This window comes from Corythoichthys intestinalis, unplaced genomic scaffold (genome assembly GCF_030265065.1).
Source record: "Corythoichthys intestinalis isolate RoL2023-P3 unplaced genomic scaffold, ASM3026506v1 HiC_scaffold_28, whole genome shotgun sequence".
In the NCBI taxonomy this organism is placed as follows: Eukaryota; Metazoa; Chordata; class Actinopteri; order Syngnathiformes; family Syngnathidae; genus Corythoichthys; species Corythoichthys intestinalis.
The window spans coordinates 565,430-589,777 of record NW_026651597.1 but is presented as its reverse complement, the minus strand read 5'-3'; the positions used below and the strand labels follow the sequence as shown (position 1 = coordinate 589,777).

The following is a 24,348-nucleotide window of genomic DNA, read 5'->3' as shown; positions in this document are numbered from 1 at the left end:
AGAGAGAAGAAGTCCGACCCGAACGTAAATGTTTGACATTTTGTGCCCGACCCGGCCCTAAATGTGGGTTGGGTCGGGCCGGGCCGGGTTCGGACTCAAGATCTAGGCTTTAAGCCTAACGTCAAAAATTCTGAACTTCTGCGTTAACATTTTTATTTTTTATTTAAAATTGTGGGCTTCTGTACCACCGGGCTTTGCAGGTTTCTGGGGGGAACCCTGCCACAATTGCACAATCAATAAAGGAATGTGTTACATATCATATACTGTATGTTCAAACCTCCATGTAATTGGAATGATCTTAGTATCACCCCTTTTACACCATTATTAGGGCTGTAGCTATCGAATATTTTAGTAATCGAGTATTCTACTGAAAATTCCAACGATTAATCAAGTAATAGGATGAAACATTTTTTAATGTAAAAAGCAACTATAAATATTCATGAGAAAACAAAACATTTCACCTAATATTGTGTTGTATTGAAATTGAACGATTCCGATTCCACGTTTCGATTCCGGTTCTGAACGCTTCTAGATTCCGATTCTTTTAAGAGGTAGGGTAAAAAAACAATTATAGTTTAAAAACTTATTAGTTTATATTAATGTCTTAACTTCTCAATGATTTTTTTGAATTATATAAATTTAAAATTAATTCTGATTTATCATTATTTTATTATTATTTTTATTATCATTATTTATTAACACAATATAAAATTTATGAACTTGTCACAGGGCTATTTTTAACTTGTATATAAATATCAATCTTTAAACTTGAATGTGATGAAGTTTCCACAGGAGCGCACTTTCACAAAAATTTTTCAAAAGCTCACAGAGAAAACATTTACACTAGGGCTGTCAAAATTATCGCGTTAACGGGCGGTAATTAATTTTTTAAATTAATCACGTTAAAATATTTGATGCAATTAACGCACATGCCTCCCTCAAACAGACTAAAATGACAGTACAGTGTAATGTCCGCTTGTTACATGTTTTTTGGTGTTTGGCTCCCTCTGCTGGCGCTTGGGTCCAACTGATTTTATGGGTTAGTACCATGAGTGAGCATGGTGTAATTATTGAGATCAACAATGGCGAGCTACTAGTTTATTTTTTGATTGAAAATTTTACAAATTTTAATAAAACGACAACATTAAGAGGGGTTTTAATATAAAATTTCTATAACTTGTACTAAGATTTGTCTTTTAAGAACTACAAGTCTTTCTATCCATGGATCGCTTTAAGAGAATGTTAATAATGTTAATTCCATCTTGTTGATTTATTGTTATACTAAACAAATACAATACTTATGTATCGTATGTTGAATGTATATATCCATCTTGTGTCTTATCTTGCCATTCCAACAATAATTTACAGAAAAATATGGCATATTTTATAGACGGTTTGAATTGCGATTAATTACGATTAATTTTTAAGCTTTAATTAACTCGATTAAAAATTGTAATCGTTTGACAGCCCTAATTTACACATATTGTTTTGCCGTACAGGTACCTTAGCTGGGAGCTACAATGAAGCATTAGTATTAAGGCTGTCAAACGATTAAAATTTTTAATCGAGTTAATTACACCTTAAAAATTAATTAATCGCAATTAATCGCAATTCAAACCATCTATAAAATATGCTATATTTTTCTGTAAATTATATATATATTCTGTAAAATAAATTGTTGGAATGGAAAGATAAGACACAAGATGGATATATACATTCAACATAAGGACTGTATTTGTTTATTATAACAATAAAACAACAAGATGGCATTAACATTATTAACATTCTGTTAAAGCGAGCCATGGATAGAAAGACTTATAGTTCTTAAAAGATAAATGTTAGTACAAGTTATATAAATTATATATTAAAACCCCTCTTAATGTTTTCGTTTTAATAAAATTTGTAAAATTTTCAATCAAAAAATAAACTAGTAGCCCGCCATTGTTGATGTCAATAATTACTTACACAATGCTCATGGGTGCTGAACCCTATAAAATCAGTCGCACCCAAGCGCCAGCAGAGAGCGGCAAAACTCCATAAAACACAATTAACAAGTGGGCATTTCACTCTACTGTCATTTAAATCTATCTGAGCGGGACATGTGCGTTAATTGCGTCAAATTTTTTAACGTGATTAATTAAAAAAATTAATTACCGCCCGTTAACGCAATAATTTTGACAGCCCTAATTAGTATAAATTCTTCTATTATAATTTGAAGATCTTGTAATACTGTTGATTTTAACGGAGGCGTCTACTGCTTTAAGATGGCGTCTGTTTACTAACGCTGGCAAGTCTGTCATTTCACATCTAGTTCTCTATTCGTGTTCTAATGCCACCGAGACTGTCATTTAGCATCTAGTATCTAAAATACGACTTATTCTCGTACTATTCCGTCCATCCATCCATCCATCCATCCATCCATCCATCCATCCATCCATCCATCCATCCATCCATCCATCCATCCATCCATCCATCCATCCATCCATCATCTGCTTAATCCGGGTTCTACTTACCTGGTTCTGGCGACGCAGCACTCAGCTATGCACCTGGCACTCGGCACTTGTATTCCATGAAGCCGGAGGTGTTTAAGCATATTAGTTGTGCAGCCACCTTTGGATGATATTGTTGTGTTGCAAATGTTGCACTGAGCTGACTGTTTTTTTTTTGTTTTTTGTTTTTTGTAAAATTTAACCAAACTTTTGAGCGCCGCTGCACCGTGTCAATGGTTGTAATCAAGTTGCAATGCACAAACACGCGCTTCTTGTGGCTTCTTTTTCGTGGTTTTCGGCATTAATTTTTTTATGCTCGGCGGCCAGGGCATCGAAACGTGGAATCGAAATTTTAAAATTCAAACTGTTCCGGGAGCATCGGAGTGTTAGAACCAGGTCCCATCGATGCACAATGCCCAACCCTACAAGCACATAACCACCATGAGAGAAAAGAAACAATCTCCCTCCATTGCAGCCGTTTTTCAGTCTGCCTGTTTAAGTTAGCCAGCTGCTCTCGAACCTGAAAAGACAGAAGCTAAAGCCAGCAAGCTGCTAATTTAAGCTAAGTGACAGCAGCTAACCCCAGCCAGCTAGCTGCTATTGCTGCAAGCCTCCCGATTCAATATGCTGCATTCTTACATCCTGCACACATTCCACATTCGAGAAATAGAAAAACAAAATCTGGGAATTTGTGTTAATTTTTGTCGATATGGCTGTGAAATAGGTATTAAGTTTTCTTTAAAATGATCTTGTAGGAACCCGGTATTATATTATTTGTGCTTACATTAGGACCAGTGTTGTTAGTAAAGATACACGATAATATCGGTGGCCGATAATTATCGGCCGATAATGGCAATTATGACGTCACACAGATAATCCAGATAATAAAAAATTCAACCGATAATGTAATCCGATAATTATATACTTGATTTAGCCTCCAAATGTGCACAACCGAAGAATTCAGCACGCCGCCTCCTCAACCCCTCCCCTCTCTGAAGCCCCTGAGGGAGGAGGGGTTGAGGAGGCGGAGTTACACGCCAAGAAATAGTTGAATATTATGGCGGCTGTTACTAAAAAAACGACGCTCTCGCCATTTGCGAAACATGTACCGCAGAAGTTCCAAGAGGCCGAAAGAAAGCGTCCTCATTCAAAATCACTAACCCAGCATCCATTTAAAACTGCATCACAAAGATTTTTGGAACGAATGCCAGGCTGCTGCTGCTAGCGGGAATGCTAAAGCTATTGTAAACACTAAGTTAAACTAGGGGCTTGTGACGATTCAGAGTCGGGTTGTTTGGGAAAGCAGCCCAAGGCGGGTGGTAAACTCGCATCTAAGGCTAAACACCGGCACGACTGGAGACCGATAGTCGGCAAGTAGCCGTCTTCCGACGGAGCCCGCCGCTCTGGCCGGTTGGGCAGGCCGCCGATGGCGAGGCGGGCAGAGCCCGGTTCCCCGGCTTCAGGACCTCCGGCGAACACCCCGGTTTCTCGAGCGTTCCCTCACGGCGTGTGAGCAGAGCCAGGCCCCGAATACGCCGCGGCAAACTGGCCGGTGCGGGCGGATTATCCGGTACAAACGTAGCCGCCGCCGAGACGAGACACGATTTTTTTTTTTTACCGAAATGACCCGAGAGCCAAAGCCCTGGATAAAAAAATAATGCAATTTATATGACCACCATTCTTCATGAAAAACATGCCAATCACATTTTCACCACTACATTTGGAAAAGTGATGTCCAGTAAGCAAGCTTATCATGACGGCACAGTGTTTAGATGATAATTTAAACATGGAGAAAACGAAGTCAGCCTGTCAATAATACATTCAGTATGTAAAATGACGAGCGGTCAGATGACTTTGTAATGCCGCCTTTATTTTCGGCTTAACAAAACTCAGGCACAAAACAACTCGCACGGAGATGCGCGCTCCAACTGCATCCAAATAGTACTGCCGTTTATCAGTTTAGCTGCTGTAAAGCGAATGTCGCGACTCGTGAGTGCCGCAAATGTAAACAAAGCGCTGCAGAATGGGTACATGACATCTTGCTCTTTTGAGTTAATCATTTTCACAGTGTGCAACAAAGCATATAACATTAGCAATCACTTTTCAAATTAATTTAACTTATTTGTCTGCTCAATTACAGTCACAGTAGATAATCTAAATTTATTGGCACTTATTAACACTTAATAATTTAAATATGCACATTCCTGTTGTAATGAAATAACAATAATATTCTGTAGCCACAAATATTCAAAATCTTTTCTTCTTCCAAGTTTTTTTTAGGATTAAGTATAATAATGTATTGCTTAAAATAAGGCTGTTGAGATTATTTTCAGCGAGCTATTTTTCTTCCAAGAAATCTGAGAGAAATACACATGAAGTGCTGGCAGATAATTTCACTTATTTCCAATAGATTTACACTTAAAACTGACTAGTTTTAAGGAAGTGTGTTTTGCAGTGTATTAATGTTATGTTAGGAATGGCTTACTTTTAAAGGCATTTTTGTGCAACTTAGGTATTTACTCTGTAAGTAATTGTTGCCAAAAGTTTACCATTACACAATGTCAGACAATGTCATTATTTAGATGTTGGAATTGACGACTTGTTCATATTTTATGTTGGAGAAAAAAAAGCAATAAATTATATTTTTGCAGAGTAATATTTTCTTTTGTTTAAAATTTTACATAAATCTTTTAATAGAATTATCAGCTTGACATTATCGGTTATCGGTAGGAGTGAGGAGGAAATTATCGGTTATCGGTATCGGTTGAAAAATGTATTATCGTGCATCACTAGTTGTTAGGGTTTAATGTTGAATTACTTTTTTTTACACCCCCCCCCAAAAAAAAAAACAGAAAAAAAAAAAGAAAAAACATAGGACACACTATGTAAAGTTCAAAAAGTTTTTGGGTCAATTGGCCGTAGCCCAATTCTTTACCGTAAACTTGACACAGGGGTATTGCTGATATTGCGATAACTAGATTGCGATAACCTTTGCTTGTTTGGAAGTCATTTAATGTTCTGAATCAACCCGTTATTGCTTTCGTTCCCTTCTGTCTACTTTCGATATGTGAAAGTTTTAAAACCGTTTCATAATTTAAAGATAGATTCAAGTCCAGATTTTGCCGATTTTGGAGCAACTTAGATTAAAAGTTACTTAGGCTCGCCAGGAAGATTCTCCACAGTAAAGCCTTCCTGAGAAGTCTACTACTCAATGATGGCGGCTGTTTACTAACGCCGATGAGTCGTATCAATTCGCATCTAGTTCTATTAATTTGCTAACGCCGCAGAGTCTGCCATTTCACATCTAGTTCTATACACATGTGATATCTACCGTAGCATCATGTTGGTGTAGTTTGTAGGCTATCGGCTACAGTCAGCTGTTATTGGAGCCACCTAGCATTGCGTTTGCAACGGCGTCACAACTCTCGTCCCCTCCTCCCCTCTCCCGCTCTGCTTTCTCTGTCTCTCAGACATTTCTTGCGTCATTCAACCAACGTAGTAACGCACGCCTTTACATCCTCAGTAACGGTAATGGCATTGCAAAGATGAGAAAAGTAATTAATTAGATTATTCACGAGTCACTACTGAAAACACAGTTATTAACAACACTGATTAGGACTTCTTCGAAAACACATTGCTGTATCTCAAAGGATTTCAAACTTTTTTAACAATACCCTTGCTCTCCTTTATGCCCCGCTCGCTATTTGTGCTGCAGGTATTGCAGTTTGCGTTGGGTTGGCCAGCACCTTCACCTACGCCAACGCCACCTTCAAGCATCAGGTGTCGCTGCGGGTAAGTTTCCTTTTTTATTTCATTTTTTGGTCTTATCTCATAATCCTTGCGTGTGTTTTAGGAGGAGCGCTCGGTGCTAATGGCCCTTTGGCTTGCACTCTTCCTTTCTGGGAATGTGGCATATATTTACTACGCCTTCCGCCAAGAGGAGCTGCATAAAAGGTAGAGAATTTTCCCAGCATCTCCTTGGGTCAGCAAATTCATGATTTCATTTTACTTGTTTTCTATTATGTCAGCCATTTTATGTCGTTTCTTTTGGCAGAGTGCCCGTCTGGTTTTTGTCTTGTGAGTATTTTTTGTTTTTCTCACTTGTTTTTGTCACACCATGAGCTGCTGCTTGTGTCATCATCGCAGACGTAAAGACGGTGTGCAAATGTCCTCTTTTTCTGGTTTCATCTAGCCTCATGTTTTCCAAGCCCAACCTCAACGGTTTTGACTTCTTCGACCTAATGTGGGCGGTGGGCATCAACGACTTTGTTCTCAAGTTCGTCACCGTTGGACTGAAATGCTTCGTCCTCCTTCTACCTGGCATCTTCTTGGCTTTCAAGTCTAGGGTGAGAATTCGGACTCATATTTTTTAATTCAATCAAAAAGGGCAAAGAATGAAGAATTGAAAGACACTTTACATCTTAAACTTTAAACATTATTGGATGAAACCTCGTCGCTGCCCTAATTTTTCCTGCCTTTTAATTTTTTTTTTTTCCCTATGTGTTAGAGTATAACGACCTTTCTAACGGCGTTATTTTTTTAAAATAGTGAGTAACCTAATTGATTACTTTTCCTATATTTCCAATGCCGTTACTGAGGATTGAATGGCGTTGCAAACCAGATGATGATTGGCTAGGTAGCTAGGAGGGTTAGCGTAGCATTCACATTCTCGTTAGCATTAGCATTTAGCGTGGTGAGTGTCATTTTAACTCTCGGGTAATTTTTTTGACGTACAGTTCGTGGCGTCCAGGTGGGTACAATTGATTGAAAATAATGTACTATTATCCTGCTGTGTGTGTATTATCATCATCAAGTTGGCGTTGTCCTTGTAGATGCTACAATATAATAATTAACTTAAACACGATAATTTCTTACCAAAAATAGTCTCTTGCCCTAAAATTTTCTCGAATGACGTATCCATGAACCTGGTGTGATGTTTTTTAATCAAAACAACTACAGCAAAGATAGAAGATTCAGATACCTACCTGTAAATTGAAAAATATATCTATAGTGTGACATTACACAAGAGTCACGGTTCAGTATGTACCTCAATACGGAGGTTACAGTTCGGTGCGGTTTCAGTACATCAGAAAAAAACAATGGCTTTTTTTCTCGCAGCATTTGAAAGATACTGTTAAACTCTTATAGAGGTGATTTTTATTTTAAATGTAGAAAACTGTGAAATACCTTTTCTTTGTTGTATGAAAAAATGTGTTCAATTCAATCAATTAATATAAACATATTATAGAATATATAATTTAATAACGTGTAGAACATGAAAAGTGACTTCAGTTTCTTTGCTGAGTAGGAGCGGAAACCTCTTGGTTCTGCTGATCTCTCCTTATCCTGATAGGATTTGCGATACAAAGCTCACGATAACGATGATCTCACGATATGGTGATACAACGATTATTTACACATTGGTCAGGAAATCATTGTAGGATATTCTACAAAACTATTAATGAACAGAAAAACAAGCTATCTTCATCCCTCTGCTGTCAGTTTATCACTAGTAGGTATCCAATCCATTTGAACTTGGGGGGGGTGGCGGCGACTGAACCCCTCCCACTTCAAACGAGACCCTTCCACTTCTATGGCCGTCAGTGCCAGCCAATGCCAGGCAACAAGGTCATTTTGGGCCATTTTAGGTCATCACCTGTTGATTTTTAGTTAATTCCTGTCGATTTTGGGGCATTTTCATGGGTCACTTGCTGTTGATTTTGGGTTACAGAACAGGAAAGGACCCGGGAGACTCCCAAATGAATAGGCCGTGACTCAAACTCAAGTAGGGAGCGGCCAAATGCAAAAATGTGTTAAAGGGCAGCTGAAGAGCTTTTCGGATGAGCGTTTTACTCAGTTAAATTGGCCCGAATGAATCATGTGTGTCCCAAAACTCAAATTACCAAACATTTTTTTTAATTGACCATGTAGTTTTTGAGTTACTGCCATAGCAACACCATAGTAACAAGGGACGCGCCTCGCTGCCAGCTGCTACCTGATGACTTCATTTCCCCAAGACCTCGCCAGCACTCCAATACGAAAGTATAACACCACGCTATCCCCACCAAATATTGCAAATATTTTCTGGGTTTTACTCGCTAGATTTGTCATGCCATTTCGATGTGTAGGGATGCATTGCTCACACGAAGGCACAAGACTCTATAAGTGGCCCAAAAAACCCTTCTTCTGCAAGGATTTGGTCAAACCTGTTACCTGTGGCACATAACAGGTGGTGGCAATAACTAAATCACACTTGCAGCCAGTTGAAATGGACTAAAGTTGACTCAACCGCTGTCCTGTGTCCTTGTGTGTATCACATTCAGCTGTCTGAGGACTTGAGAAGCAAAATTGTGAGGATGTCTGGGCAATCTCAAGGCGACAAGTCCATCTCCAAAAGACCTGAATGTTCCTGTGTCTACCGTGCGCAGTGTCATCAGTAAAGTGTAAAGTCCATGGCACTGTGGCTAACTTGGAAAAGGAAAATTGACGAGAGATTTCAACGAAGATCGTGCGGATGGTGGAGAAAGAACCTCGACTAACATCCAAACAAGTTCAAGCTGTCCCGCAGTTCGAGGGTACAACAGTTTCAACCCGTACTATCGTCGGCGTCTGAATGACTCTATGGTAGGATACCCAGGAAGACCCCACTCCTGACCCAGAGACACAAAAAAGCCAAGCTGGAAGTTTGCAAAATCTTACCTGAGAAAGCCAAAAACGTTTTGGGAAGAATGTTCTCTGGTCATATGAGACAAAAAAGTAGAGCTTTTTGGGAGAGGCAGTTTACAGGAGAAAAAAAAAACAAAAACACGGTCCCCACAGTCAAACATGGCGGAGGTTCCCTGATGTTTTGGGGTTGCTCTGCTACCTCTGGCACTGCACTGCTTGACCGTGTGAATGGCGTTATGAAGTCTGAAAACTACCAACTAATTATGCAGGATATTGTAGGGCCGAGTGTGAGAAAGCTGTGTATCTCTCAGAGGTCATGGGTTTTCCAGTGGGACAATGACCCAAAAAGCACTAGAAAATGGTTTGAGAGAACGCACTGGAGACTTTGAAAGTGGCCAGCAATTAGTCCAGACCTGAATCCCATAGAACACCTGTGGAGAGATCTGAAAATGGCACCCTTCAAATCTCAGAGACCTGGAGCAGTTGGCCAAAGAATAATGGTCTAAAATTCCAGCAGATCATTGTGAGAAACTCCTTGATGGATAGTGGAAGCGGTTGTTCGCAGTTATTTTTTCTAAGGGTGCCGAAACATTTGTCCGACCCATTTTTGGAGTTTTGTGTAAAATGAGAATGATTTGATTTTTTTACATTCTCTTTTGTGTTTTTTTTCATTGCAAGCAAAATAAATGAAGATTTTACAACCAAAGTATTTGTAATTGCAATCATTTTCTGGGAGAAATTGAGCATTACCTGACAGAATTGAAGGGCTGCCAATACTTTTGGCCAGCAGTGTATGTAGTTCAAAAAATCACACTGTGGAAGTCCCGCAGCGTACCAATGTGACCTCACCGCCATGCGACATCATCAACAATGGTGACCTACTAGTTAAAATAATATAACACATTTGATTAAAACGAAAACATTAAAGGGTATTAAAACACTAAGGGGCTGTGAGATATCATTAGAACCGTTATGTGGCAAGATAACAAATATTAATAAAGTTAACAAAAAAAATAAATCGCATTCATGAGCAATTATCGAAAATAGATCGAAAATTACAAACATTTCCGAAAGTATTCCGGAAACAACCAAATGGGGCGGAGACGTCATAACAAGCAAACGAAAGGTTGAGGCAGGTGCAATCGTTGTTTATCGCAGAGAGAGTTGCGTTCGTGTTTTATCAAAAAATCGCTAAAATGGTTCAAACCTGTCATGTTATGTGGTCTACAAATAGCCATTTGTCGCAATGTAGTACCCATGAGTTCCCGAACGCGAGAAAAAGAGCTGGATTACGCAGACAATGATTCAAGTTCGTCCATGCTAAGAGGGCTAATTTTGCAGACCTAGCCTCCGGCACGGTTTTGTGTGGTGCGCATTTTACACCTGAAAGCTATTTTTTTGCTAAGAAATTGCTGATGAAAGCAGCCACCAAACACGCGCAGCCACCTGAGATATCAAGAAAGAGGACGACTGGCTCTGATGAGACCACCCCAGGCTAACCAAAGGAGCGGAGCAGCCAAGCTCGAAATGGCCAGAGTGGCCAGGCCTCTTTTATAATAAAAACATATCACACATTGGTATAGGACTGGACATATGTATAAATTATCGCTCGTAAAATATATAGAACAAATCCCCGAATCCCATTCATATTTGTGTCTGTTGGCAGAACGAAAACCTATGATAGCACAATAAATGATCATTATTCAATACATTACATTATTTTGCGATCACGGTGTATCAGCTTCAGAAAAAGAAATGCAAAACAAACCATTCGGTGTTTCCCAAACGATGTTGCCGGTGTTTCATCAGTGTGAATGCTCCTCTCAATTATCCTTTCATTAGGCTGCATTGGCTTTCGTTTGGGCTCAAATTGATAACCCAAAACATCAAAGAAAGGTTCATAACGCTCCTCGTCACCATTAGAAAAATGTTCGTTACATCGGATTTGTCGCTGCAAACTAGAAACAAAATTGTCCGCTATCATCGCCGCCATTCAGTACTAAGCACTGCGCCGGTTGTTTCCTTGTAGTGACGTCATGCACACAATATGCTAGATTTCCGGGATCTCGTGGGCTGGTCCTTTTAACTTGACAATCGATCCAAATTTCTATCATTTTCTTGGTGTTGCGATGTGTGTAATTACACGGAGTGGCATGATATGAATCCAAAAGGCATGCGTTTATGGATAAATGATGGAATATTAGCATTCCCCAGGTGTTGTCATACCCTACCCTTCTAATATGAAATTATTATAACTCATGCTAACATTTATCTTTTAAGAACTACATGTCTTTCTATCCGTGGTACCCTTTAACAACTTTTTTTTTTTTTTTTTTTTTTTTAGGCATGTCAGTCGATCTACAAATACATCTGAAGAAAACATGCCTGAAAAGAAAAAGGCACAGGTCTTGACATTTTAATTTGAAGGGCACATTTTGGGGGCAATTTTTCCATTTCCAATGTTCATCCTACACCTTTACAAATTTTAGTCCAAAAACCCGTTTTACTTCGAAATGTAAGATTTGATAGTCATATTACCAAATAGTCTCAAGAAAAATATGCTTTTTATCGTCATATCATCATAAATATGATTTAAATAACTGTTTGAATGAAATGGTCTTAATGATATCATTCAAATTTTAAAAAACAATATTTTATCCAAACTGTCACAGTTGCTGTATGGTTTAAATGACAAAACTTTTCATCAATGTAGGTAGTGGAGCTCCGTGAAACAGGCCCAAAATGAAGTCTAAGTGTTCATTGTATGTGCCATATACACATTTTTAGGTTACTTTCGCTGATGGAAACTTCTCCTTCCTGGGAAATTCACTTCTACTGTTTCCATTCCTCAAACTTCTGACCTAAGCCAAGCCATTAATTACTGCATGAGCATCTGAAAAATGCGCTGCACCAAAAGATACTCAGAACTTCATGTCATGATGGAGTTCGTCATATGTAACTTAACCTCATAACAAATGTTATGAGTTTGTTGTTGACAAACCTTGTTCACATCTTCTGTCTTAACAGTCTCAAATGGCAGCAGGTGCAAACAAGGCAAAAAGACTCAATATGGGGAGAACCTCTGTTCCGCTTGTGTCAAGATTTCTTTACATGCTAGAAACTAAAATTATCTGGACATACAGTCTATACAGCGTTGTAATTTTGGCCTTTCTGAATCATCTCAGGTCTGACATATTGCCAGTCACAAGAAGGAGTCATGTCTGAACAAGAGAGACACATCCAACCTACTCACATAGAATTCTTTTCCGTAACATGAGAAATCCTCTGAGTGTGAATGGTTGTGTATGTCATTGGGCCCCGCGAGTGTTTTTGCAACCAGTTCAGGGCGTAACCCGTAGTTAGCTCGTATGGGCTCCAGCACCTCTGCAATCCTTGGGAGAGTAAATCATAGTTTTTTTTTTCTTCTTCAACTAACTAAATGTGTAAACATATACTAGATGTTGAATTAAAGCTCATGGCAGAGGTTGTACATTACAGGTGTCCAAACATTTGCTTTCAAGTGCTGTATACGGAGAAGATGAATTTGTTTCATTGAATTTAGGTCAATTAAAAGTTAAGAAAGACAGAGCAGCAGAAATGCATGTCAGCAGAACCAGCAAAGAAAGCTTGCCTTAGGTAGCAACTGTGATCAAGGAAAGGAGGAGGGGAGGAGTAGTGGTGGATGAAGTACTCCTTTTTTTTTTTTTAAATTTATTTATTTAAATAAAAGTACAGATACAAGGGCAAATAATTAAGTAAAAGTATCCAAGAAAAAATTGACTCAAGTAAAAGTACAAAACTACTTGCTTTAGAATTTACAAGTAGAAAGTAAAGGTACTTTCTCCTGATGCAAAAATGTCATACAGTCATGTGAAAAAATTTGGACACCCCATGAAATATTCAATTCTTTATTAAGAAATGTGCACATATCCAAAATGCATATTCTAACTGAGGAAAAAGTTAGGACACCCTACCACCTAATAGCTAGTGTTATCCCCTTTGGCTGAAATAACTTCAGTGAGACACTTTTTGTAGCAATCTATCAGTCTTTGACATCGGTCTGAAGAAAGTTTGCCCCACTCCTCAATGCAGAATACTTTCAGCTAAGAGATGTTTGATGGGTTTTCAGTGGCGGACTTAGCAATTTTAGGGCGTAAGGCGAACACTGCCAAGGGCCCTCTTCATATGTTCCTTTAACACAAAAGAAGCAGGAAACCCAGCCTCAAAATACAACCTTTCATTAGATTAATACAATATGAACAAGAGCGAGGAAATAGTTAATGAATATATAATTATAGTTCAAAATCAAAACCCATAATTGAATTCAAGTTTTATAACAGTAGATGACGAATTATAACTTTTTTAATAAAGTGCTTCCACCTTCTAAAGGGAGGCTGTGTTTGTGTCCTCTTGGTCAGCCGTAATAGCCAGCTTTATTGCTAGATTCTACTCTGGAGAAAATACTAACAGTACAGATTTGCAGCTCCGTTACCTGCAACCATGTAATTGTGAATATGCCAAATATTGTAAATAAATAAAATAATTGTGCCTTAAATTTTACCATTGATCTGTAAGATGATTTTATTAAAGGGGGAGTTCGGAATTTTTGACATCAGGCTTAATCTTCGAGTTGGGGGGGGGGGGGGGGGGTGTTAATTTGTCAGTGGAGTTGATTTTAAAATATCCCGTATCGTTTGTTAGTCTTCTATTATGTTTCAGGGCTCTGGAGTGGCTTTGCTAATGCAAGTCAATATGGCCAATTAGCATACTAATAAAAAAAAAAACATATGCACGCAGGAGAATCACCGATGACGCATGCAATCAATAGTGTTGGCTATGTTTTCAGGATGAAGTTATTCAAACTTACCAATGCATGTCAGTAACTGCAGTATGAAGAGCAACATTAGTACTTCAGTTGCTTTGCAGAGAACAAGCTGTCCGGGCAAGCAGGGCGGAGGGATATCACATTGGTCTGTTCACCGCTGTTTTTTTTTTTTGTGGCAACGACGCAACTTCCTGCCCCCAAATCAATAACCCGACTCACTGTAGTTTATTCTGACCAAGACATGGCTTCGTTTGAACCGCATACGTATTTTTCTGACACTGAACAGGATGATGTTAGTATTATAAACATTTTACCATATCAGTTTGGGCCGGAATACACAGATGAACAACTGAAGGACACGGATGAAAAGCAAAGACTGACTGACCAGTCAGGACAAAAGGAGACTGGTGGTGTCGGTGCAAAAAATGCGTCAAAATGGCAATAGATGTGTAATCTTTTTGCTGCAGGGAATGGGAGTTGGTTAATGAACAATTGCAACAATTGGAGCTGGACATGAGTTTTCAGGAACTCTATATCGCTGCATAGTGAAAACGAAGTAAAAGCAGCTTGATGCATAAGTGAACATCAAGACTTTTTACCACTTCTCAATAAAAGGTGTTATACAAACTTTTTTCTTCGTAGACAAGATCAACTGGGAAAAAAAAAAAAAAAAAACAAGGCCAGCAGGCCCAGATGCGCAGGCATCAATGAGGTAAGTGGATTTCTGCATGCCTTATTTTGCTGCTGGGCAAATATTCGTAATGGTCTCACAATAAAAACACCTACGGTACACTCTGAACTTATACTTCAGGAAAGCAGCTATATTATCTCAACAGTAATGCATTGTGAGCGTAAAAGCATGATGGCAATTATTTACGAGAATGTGCCAAAATCATCACGCGATATGTCAAAAATGAAAAACTTTATAAAACTCTGACATAGGCAAATGTGTTGAACATAACTTCAAGAATTATTTCATGTATTACAAGTGCCAGTGATGGGCACCTTTGAGCACTTGATGTAAAAACTTGAAGTTACGTAATTTGCGGACTATAACCCGCTACTTTTTCCCCCTCATTTTGAATCCAAGTGCTGCTTATTTGTGTATAATGAACATGTGTCCAAGCTAGAGTTTTGTAACTTTTTTTTAATTATATATATACTTTTGATCAATAACATGATGATTCTAGCACTTTCTTGTTGAATCACCCTGTATTATGGTTTTCTTGTTTTAGGCAACTCCGACTTGTGGCATATAGGGTTGTTCTTGAGTGGGCGTTGAAAGGCAAACATCTGGGAAGAGGCCAGCGACGTGTTCTTCCATCGTGTGTCGTCTCCTGCATCCGTGACAAGTACCTTTCTGTCAGTGGGAACTACAATGGTTTTAGGGAAGCTCAGGGTGATATGCAATTGTTCTAAGTACAACTCCTACATACCCAGAAACTTTTGATCTTTTAAACCTTCACATTTCACAAATGAGACAATATGTGTTTTTTTTTTTTTTTTTTTAATTGTGGTACAGTGTAAAATATCTATTAAAAAATGTCAGCCTACTTATTTTTTAAATCTACTGACATGTTGTAAAATAACATTTTCTTTATCAGGCCTTTCGATGCTTGCAATATTTGGTGGAATAGTAGTTGGAGGCTTGAAATAAAAGTCTGGATCAGCAAACTTTACTGATGAATCCTGCCGTCTTTCCAGGACACGCTCCATCAAATTTTGTCTGAATGTCTGCGTTGTTGGCTCGTAACTCCTACGGGCAACCCATTTTTTTTTGTTTGCTTTGGAAACTCCAGGCTGTATCTCAAAGTCCCTAATAGAGTAAATTTCATTGAGATATGTACACGATAAGAAAGGTAGAGTGCAATTGTTAATGGGACAAATGTTGATAGATTTCAATTTGATCTATGTCGTATGAGTAAGCCTACCATCAGTGTTCCTCGCTTGCTGGCTTGAGGTGCTAGACAGTGGAATAAAGCTTTCATCCATCTGGTGTTCTGGTAAGGCAACAACTGGGCAAAAACTCATGTCCAGTTGTTGATCTTCGACTGTTCTCGTATCCTTTGAAATCATAAAAGTGCAATTATATTAGCCATGTATAAATGGAATGGAGATGTCTATGCCTGATTTAACTATATTTAGTGCGTCACAATACAGTGGGGCAAACAAGTATTTAGTCAACCACTAATTGTGCAAGTTCTCCCACTTGAAAATATTAGAGAGGGCTGTAATTGTCAACATGGGTAAACCTCAACCATGAGACACAGAATGTGGGGAAAAAAAAAATCACATTGTTTGATTTTTAAAGAATTTATTTGCAAATCATGGTGAAAAATAAGTATTTGGTCTATACCAAAAGTTCATCTCAATACTTTGTTATGTACCCTTTGTTGGCAATAACGGAGGCCAAACGTTTTCTGTACCTCTTCACAAGCTTTCACTGTTGCTGGTATTTTGGCCCATTCCTCCATGCAGATCTCCATTAGAGCAGAGAAAGTACACGTCCAGGCCATAACACATTCTCCCAGTCCTCTTCTGGATCATTCAAATGCTCTCTAGAGAATCGCAGACGGGCCTGGACGTGTACTTTCTTCAGCAGGGGGACACGTCTGGCAATGCAGCATTTGAGTCCCTGGCGGTGCATTGTGTTACTGATAGCAGCCTTTGTTACTGTGGTCCCAGCTCTCAGTGTGGTTCTGGGATTTTTGCTCACCGTTCTTGTTATCATTTTGACGCCACGGGGTGAGGAGGGAGTTGAAAGTCCATGTTGCTCAACGACAGCCCCAAAACATCACTGCTCTAGAGGAGATCTGCATGGAGGAATGGACCAAAATACCAGCAACAGTGTGTGAAAAGCTTGTGAAGATTTACAGAAAAGGTTTGGCCTCTGTTATTGCCAACAAAGGGTACGTAACAAAGTATTGAGATGAACTTTTTGTATAAACCAAATACTTATTTTCCACCATGATTTGCAAATAAATTCTTTAAAAATCAAACAATGTGATTTTTTTGTTTTTTTTCCCCACACTCTGTCTCTCATGGTTGAGGTTTACCTATGTTGAAAATTACAGGCCTCTCTAATATTTTCAAGTGGGAGAACTTGCACAATTAGTAGTTGACTAAATACTTATTTGCCCCACTGTATATGAATCAAATCCAACCATATGTCTAAAAGAGTATGCTGCAATTAATTATTTGAGATAACGCTCTTACTTGTGTTGATGGTGGTTGTATTGTCCTCAGCTGGCCTGATGTTGGTGTGGTATCCTTCACTGGCGTGGACTGTGGTACAGCAGATATGTCCTATATTTCATTAACACAAAAAAAAAGACAGAGTATGAACAAATGCTTGGCTTAGTAAAGCCTATCATACAACAGACAGAGCTGATCACTTAATTTTTTTCCCATGTCATTTCTGGCATTTATATTAATTTTTACAAATACAGTTCTGCTTTTACACAAACGACAAAAAATTTAAATAAATGTGTTTTGTTTTTTTTTCATTCATCTATCTACTTATTCTCGCACTCGGCGTGATGTCACGATGACGTCATCTTGCATAGCAACGTGTCGCCATTTTGAGAAACTTCCGTAGACAAACGTCTGAAATTCATATATTTCAGCTGTGTTTTGCATCTTTTTTTCATAAAAACGTCTTAAACATGACTTATTATTATCACGAGTCACTACCGAAAGACACGAGGAGGCGATACGACTTAAAATTAGTGTGTATTGGCCTGCAAATCTGCCCATACAAAGTCGCAGCTGATAGCTGGATAAACGATCCAAAGGAATTGCCTGCAGTGTAGTGGACGAACTTTACTCATTGTCTGCGTAGTCCAGCTCTTTTTCTCGCATTCGGGAACTCATGGGTACTACATTGCGACAAATGGCTATTTGTAAACCACATAGCATGACAGGTTTGAACCATTTTAGCGATTTTTTGATAAAACACGAACGCAACTCTCGTCGATAAACAACGATGGCACCTGCCCCGACCTTTAGTTTCCTTGTTATGACGTCTCCGCCCCATTCGGCTGTTTCCGGAACACTTTCGGAAATGTTCGTCATTTTCGATCCATTTTCGATAATTGCTCATTAATGTGACTGATTTTTTTGTTAACTTTATCAATATTTGTTATCTTGGCACATAACGGTTCTATTGATGTCTCACACCCCCTTTTCGTTTTCATACCCTTTAACACTCAAAAGGCTGAAACAAAAGAAAACAGACAAAACAACTCAATCAAAATATGCACAACAAATGAAATCGCATATGTACTGCCCTATCTGTAGCAAACTGCGTATGAAAATATGAATAAACACTTAGCAGAGCGCCCGAGACGCCATTTTGCCGACCTTCTAATTCGTGGGTAATTAGCATATCACAAGTTTCGGTGACACTTTATAATAACTATCCGTTTACTAGTTAATAGATCATTAGTAAACTGTTGATAAATTATTTATTGTTCATTTGTGAAGTATTTGTTAACAGTTTGTTAAGCATTTACCTTAACCTGAAACACAGTTTGTATAGAAACGTTTCAAGTTTTTGTGTGTAACGTTTGGCATTTCTATCTTTTCAGGTGAAGAAATGCCGTTCACTTCAAAAGAAAAGGCATTTTGATAAGGCATTTTGCAGGCAGCGCTCATGTTGCACATTTATGAAAATCTGCCATAGAACCAACAAATATTTGTACTTTTCTTTGTATATTTAACAAATAAAACTTATGACCTTCAACATAAAGTGTATATAGTTTTATTAAGAGCCATCAACTAGCATGGGCATTTAGAATGGGGTCAACCATAGTGGAACACCCTGTAAATGCTTAACAAACTGTTAACAAATACTTCACAAATCAACAATAAATCATTTATCAACAGTTTACTAATGATCTATTAACTAGTAAAACGGATAGTTATTATAAAGTGTTACCCAAGTTTCATGCTAAGGGAATCTGTCTCACTTTTTTTGCACTGAAGTACACACAGTTCACATATTTATGGTTTTAAACACATTTAAACAATACGTACCGGCGATGCAACCTCAAATTTAAGGCAAAGTGGTCACAGAGACGGCGCGAACTGACTGTGGCCCTCGTCGTGTGGTTCTCTACCGAACAACGTCACTTCCGTGTTGCAGTTTCTTTCAAATAAAGTGCACATGAAATGCAGTAAATTAAGGCGTCCACTAGATGATGCCAATTAGACGTAAAAGTAATAAAACTCATGTATTCAATCACAAAACCCATCAATCTTTTATGCATAACAGAACACCGACATTTTGATTGGGTGGGCACGACTCACGTCTGGGTGGGCCGTGCCCACCCCGCCCCCCCATACATCCGGCCCCGATTAAAAGTATTTTAAAAAAGCATTGAATTTAGTTTTCCATTATTAAAGGTATTAAAAATATTAAATTAGCTGTTGTAAGTCTAATTTTTTCACCGTGGTCTTAATTTTCAAGAAACATCTCAGTGCAACCTAAATTATATCCGTGACGAATTTTTATTTATTTTTTTAATCCTTAACGAAGATGACGCATAGAATTTTTACGATGCACTGCACTACAAATCGAAATGCAACTCGTGCGTGCCAGACCACCACAACCGGCAAAACGGAGAATCCATCCACCTCTGCATCGGGAATGTGTCCGTTTGTCGGTGGAACGAAAACCCTGCAGGCAGAAGTATTGTGGATTCTGAACACCAAAACAGACCACCATTCATATACTTCAAATGAGTCCATTGGTGATCTGTTTCAGATATTACGTCATTTTTGGTAGGCATCAGCTGTCACAATGTTGGTCATATTGCGTTTTGTTCCAGAGGGAGCGTTCCCGATGTCGTAACTGTCTTTTATAACGAATTTTCAGTTGGCAGAAAAAAAACGCACATTTTCTTAATGTTTAAATAGTCTACATATTTTTATGATCATTATAAATGCATTTACGCAATGAAATAACGCTGGAAAAGTTTGTTAAACATAATGTTGGTCAAATCGTGTATTTTTTTCCCGCAGGGAGCATTCCCGACTTCGTAACTGCAGCCAATTTAAGCTCATCAAGACTTTAAGATAGAGGTAAAATCGGGCCTAAAAAAATTCAGCCCGACCCGATCTGGTCCACGGGTATTAAAGCCCGACCCGTGTTTTGCATGATAACATTTGTGACTTGTGTCTGCATAAAAGCCTGTCTCTTGTAGCGAATTCTCAGTTGGCAGAAAAAAAACGTACATTTTCTTAATGTTTAAATAGACCAAATATTTTTCTGATCATTATACATTTATTTACAAAACAAAATAACGCTGGAAAAGTTTGTTAAATATAAATAAACAGATGCGGACTCGCAGAGGGGAAGATTAAAAAGGGCGTATAGGAACGCTCTGGCTCTGCAATGACCATACAGCGCCTTCTCCTCCAAATTATTTATTTTATAACAAGTATTCCTTAGTTTATCATTCATACACCGTTAATATATAGTTATTTCAAAAAGTTAGCGAGAAAGAACCCTGGCCCGGCCTGACGTAATAATTGACATTTAAATTTTGGTAATGTTTTCAGTTTAATTTAGCTGTTTCCAGCTTGCTATGTTTATAATTGTGATGTTTCTTTACCGCTTTTCGTCTTACTGCGAAGAGGGAGGAAGTTACATCGGCCGCCGCTATGATATTTAAGTCATCAGCCATCTGCTGTGACCTGGGTATTTAACGCCTGCTTTCAGGCACACTGCTTCTCATGTCAGTCGACACGGGAAATTGTTTTCACACACAACTGCTGCACGGTTAAGTCCCGAGATATTCCCGTTGTTTTGGAGTATGTGATAGGGGTTCAAGTTACATCCAGATACTTTAGGTTGCAGTTTATGGGTCATGCGAAGGCAGTGGACCTGCTTAAACATTTCGGTTTGCCTTTCGAATGAATGTGAATTTCGCTGTTTTAACTCAAGAGTTAGCCATGTTCACTGGGGTCTTGGCAGGTGCACTAGCGGCTAGCCTGTTACAGAAGATGGCTGGTCTGAGTCCTGTCCTCCTCTTTTTGTCCATAATTATTGTGTGCGTGTGTGTGTTTAATGTGACAGACTTTATAATGTTACTTTAAATGTGTTTTAATTGTATCTTCAATACATGTGCATTCTTTTGTCAAACACACTTAGTAATTGAGGTTAAATTTGATATTCAGTGCTTTATTTTTTATGATTCAATATGATCTAAATAATGGGTGCGAGAAAAGTTAATTTTCAGTTGAAATGGCATTAAAAAAGGTCTTAAAAGTCTTGAATTTAGATTTATCAATCCTGGGGGGACCCTGCCAGGATGATTCAAAAAGAAAGTGCCAAAATCATCATGTGATAGAGGAAAAGTACATATATACTGTATATACAGGTATATATATATATAAATATATAAAGTTACAGAGCTCTAGCTCGGACACATTTTCAATACACCCAACAAATAAAAAACACTGGACTACAAGCAGCAGGATTTAAAATGAGGGGAAAAAAGTAACAGATTATAGTCCGCAAATTACGTAACTTCAAGTTTTTAAATCAAGTGCTCAAAGGTGGCCACTTGTAATACATGAAATAATACTTGAAGTTATGTTCAACACATTTGCTATGAGTTTTATAAAGAAACAGTCGAACGCAGATAGAAATAAAAGCAGCATAAACATGAATTTAGAAAACCACACGCGCGAGGACATGTCCGGGCAAAAGATCACCCTACGAAGTTACAAACGGCACAACATAAACCAATTACGAACCATTTGTAAACCGAACCCAACCCAAATTGGAATGATTTACTGCATTTGGGATGGTGATCTGAAAGTTGACCATTGTTTTCAATTTAAAAACACGAACCACAAACAGTTTTGGGTGCAGGGGATTTTTGTACATTGAGCTACGTTTTCAATTTATTTGACTGTTAGATCTGTGAATATAACTTTTTATTAGCATGCTACTTGGCCATATTGACTTGCATTAGCATAATCACTCAGGAGCCCTGACAATAATTAAACACTTAACACATGATACAGAATATTTTGAAATCAACTCCACTGACTAATTAACCCCCCCCCAACTCGAAGATTAACTTAAAGCCTTTAATGGCTTATTACCTAATGTAAAATCAGAAAATGTTTTTAAGAATCTTGAAGCCAAAATTTCCTCCAATTCTGAAACTCCTGTTCACTTTAATTCCACGTCGCTGCTAGCCTGGTACACCAGACTCACCGCTGTTCCAGCTATTGAGTCTGGCCACTATTCAGCGGATAAAATTTCCAAGGCGGAGCAAACCACAGCAAACGGACATCAGAGTGGACCAATCAGCGACGGGCGAACGTGACGTTATTAACGCGACGAGGGACTTGCGCGCGGAAGTAAACATACGAGTTGAGCGGAGTTTATTCAACATGGCTAGCGCCAGACAGACTGTTGTCAGTGACTTGTGTCGATGTGTTTTTGGTAATTTAAAACTGATTTTACCGTGGATTGGAACATATTCTCGGCTCTCCTGTTCACCATCTGTGTTGTTATGGAGACGACTTCCGACGCGGAAGAGTGACGTTGCTCGTTAAGGACACGTCACGCAAATAAACAAATCTGATTGGACGGTTGATTTTGTGCTTGCTCGAGAGGCCGTTAATGGGCTGGGTCCCAGACTATTTTCACAGTGTTTGAAAAATACAGGGAGAACAGTCTGGCCGTGCCAGGAAACGTCGCTGCTGTCATCTTACAGTAACAACACTTGATTAGTTTGAAGCAGGGGTCGCGTTAACCGAATATTTTCCGTCGTTGACCGTTTTTTTTAAAACGTTGATGGAAAAAACAAGTCCATCGGTCATTTTGACAGGTTGCAATTCACACCCCAGACCACAGGATGGTGAGTGAGCATATTAATTAGCTATTGTCTCTCTTGATGCATGACGTCGTTGGCCTTACTCGGAAAAATGTCCAAATTAGCATTCAGGTGTAGCAAACACGGAAACGTTAGGAAGCTTTGGAGAGCATTGTCTAAGGCTACGTTCATTCTACAGGTCTTAATGCACGAATCCAATTTTTTCATGTTTTTCCGACTCGAGTCAGGCATTAACTTGACGGTCTGAACGGGACAAGTCGCATAGAAGTGGACCATTTCAAATCCGATCTGGGTCATTTTTGTATGTGGTTCAAATCCGATCTGGGCCACATTTTTCCAGACTGTCGCGGCAGTCTGTACCGTCCAGTGTCCCAAATCCGATTTCAGCTGTGCGTTATTAGCGCCTAGCTTGCAGTGAACACGGCTTTTGGGGAATGACAACAGTCATAAAAAAATAAAAATGGGTTGAGGATAAGCATGAGAATGATCGGTTTTCTCTCTGCTCTATGTGAGCTATATTTCAACATTTCCTACACGGCCGAGAGTCAGGAGAGGGGTCTGGCTGCAGCCCGACTTGGAGAGTCGGGGCAAACGGCCCGTATGTGTGTGTGACATGCACGGACAGTGCGTGCATGCTATCGATCCATATAAACTGTGAATATAAGCCTAAACGGGGATTATTTATGTCTGTTATTTGTCTCCTCCTTTTGAAAAGCAAAATATGATATCCCTGGAATGACGGATGACTTGTCATTTGTTTTTATGCTTCTGCGCACCGGCGCGTGTCGGACTGCGAATTAGAGCACATGCATAATACTTGAATGGTCTCAATGGACAAAAGCAGTCTGAACGGGCATGCCAAAAAAACGGATATTACAAAAAAATCAGATTTGTGCATTAAGACCTGTAGTATGAACGTAGCCTAATTGAATGAGCAGGGACAAACAGCTTGGAGTCAGAAGTACATGCGCTATTCTCAAACCTGAACGCACCCCGAGTCTTGGATGACAAATCAACAGAGCAGAGAGTAGACACAACATGGCTGGTAGTTTTTTCAATTTATTCAGAGTTGAGTAAGTAACGCACCGCTTTTGACCAACACTGCTATTGAATATGTCATTATTATCATTTTAAAAATTTAAGTGACGGGTAAAAATAGATTATGACCAGATTTTTATGACCCTGTCAGTCAAAATGACAGACAACGAAAAAGTCTAGCGCAACCTCTGGTTTGAAGTCAAAGTTTACTAACAAACAGTACAAGAAATAATAATAAACCACTGTTATTAGTAAAACAATCTGTCTTGCAGTCGTAAGGAGTTTTCTCACATTGATGATACAGTATGTTTATGAAACCGTATGGTAGATTTTCATACACATATATGTTAAAAAAGGTTTTCCCATCAATGACTTGACTTATGAGTGTTGCCGCCACATGAAAAATACAACCAACCCACAATACTGAATGACACATGTTCCGGTAATCTGGCATTTTCTTGATAAAGTGCTC

At 38.8% G+C, this 24,348-nt stretch overlaps 1 protein-coding gene and 1 long non-coding RNA gene across 8 annotated transcripts in view; both read left to right on the top strand.

The window, feature by feature from the left end:
• LOC130911332 (RING finger and transmembrane domain-containing protein 2-like) overlaps nt 1-24,348 on the top strand; it is a 96,882-nt gene that overhangs the window by 18,805 nt on the left and 53,729 nt on the right. For all 7 annotated transcript variants that reach the window (XR_009062012.1, XR_009062013.1, XM_057829216.1 and 4 more), the window contains 3 exons: nt 6,205-6,281; nt 6,343-6,443; nt 6,682-6,835. Coding sequence is in view for 5 of the 7 variants with exons in the window: in XM_057829216.1 (XP_057685199.1) it covers nt 6,205-6,281; nt 6,343-6,443; nt 6,682-6,835 (332 nt within the window). In the remaining 2 variants the exon portion in view is untranslated. The remainder of the gene's footprint in view (nt 1-6,204; nt 6,282-6,342; nt 6,444-6,681; nt 6,836-24,348) is intronic.
• On the top strand, nt 8,253-8,910 carry LOC130911335 (uncharacterized). The gene is made up of 3 exons (XR_009062014.1): nt 8,253-8,531; nt 8,618-8,718; nt 8,813-8,910. It is a non-coding gene; the product is annotated as an uncharacterized LOC130911335 (long non-coding RNA).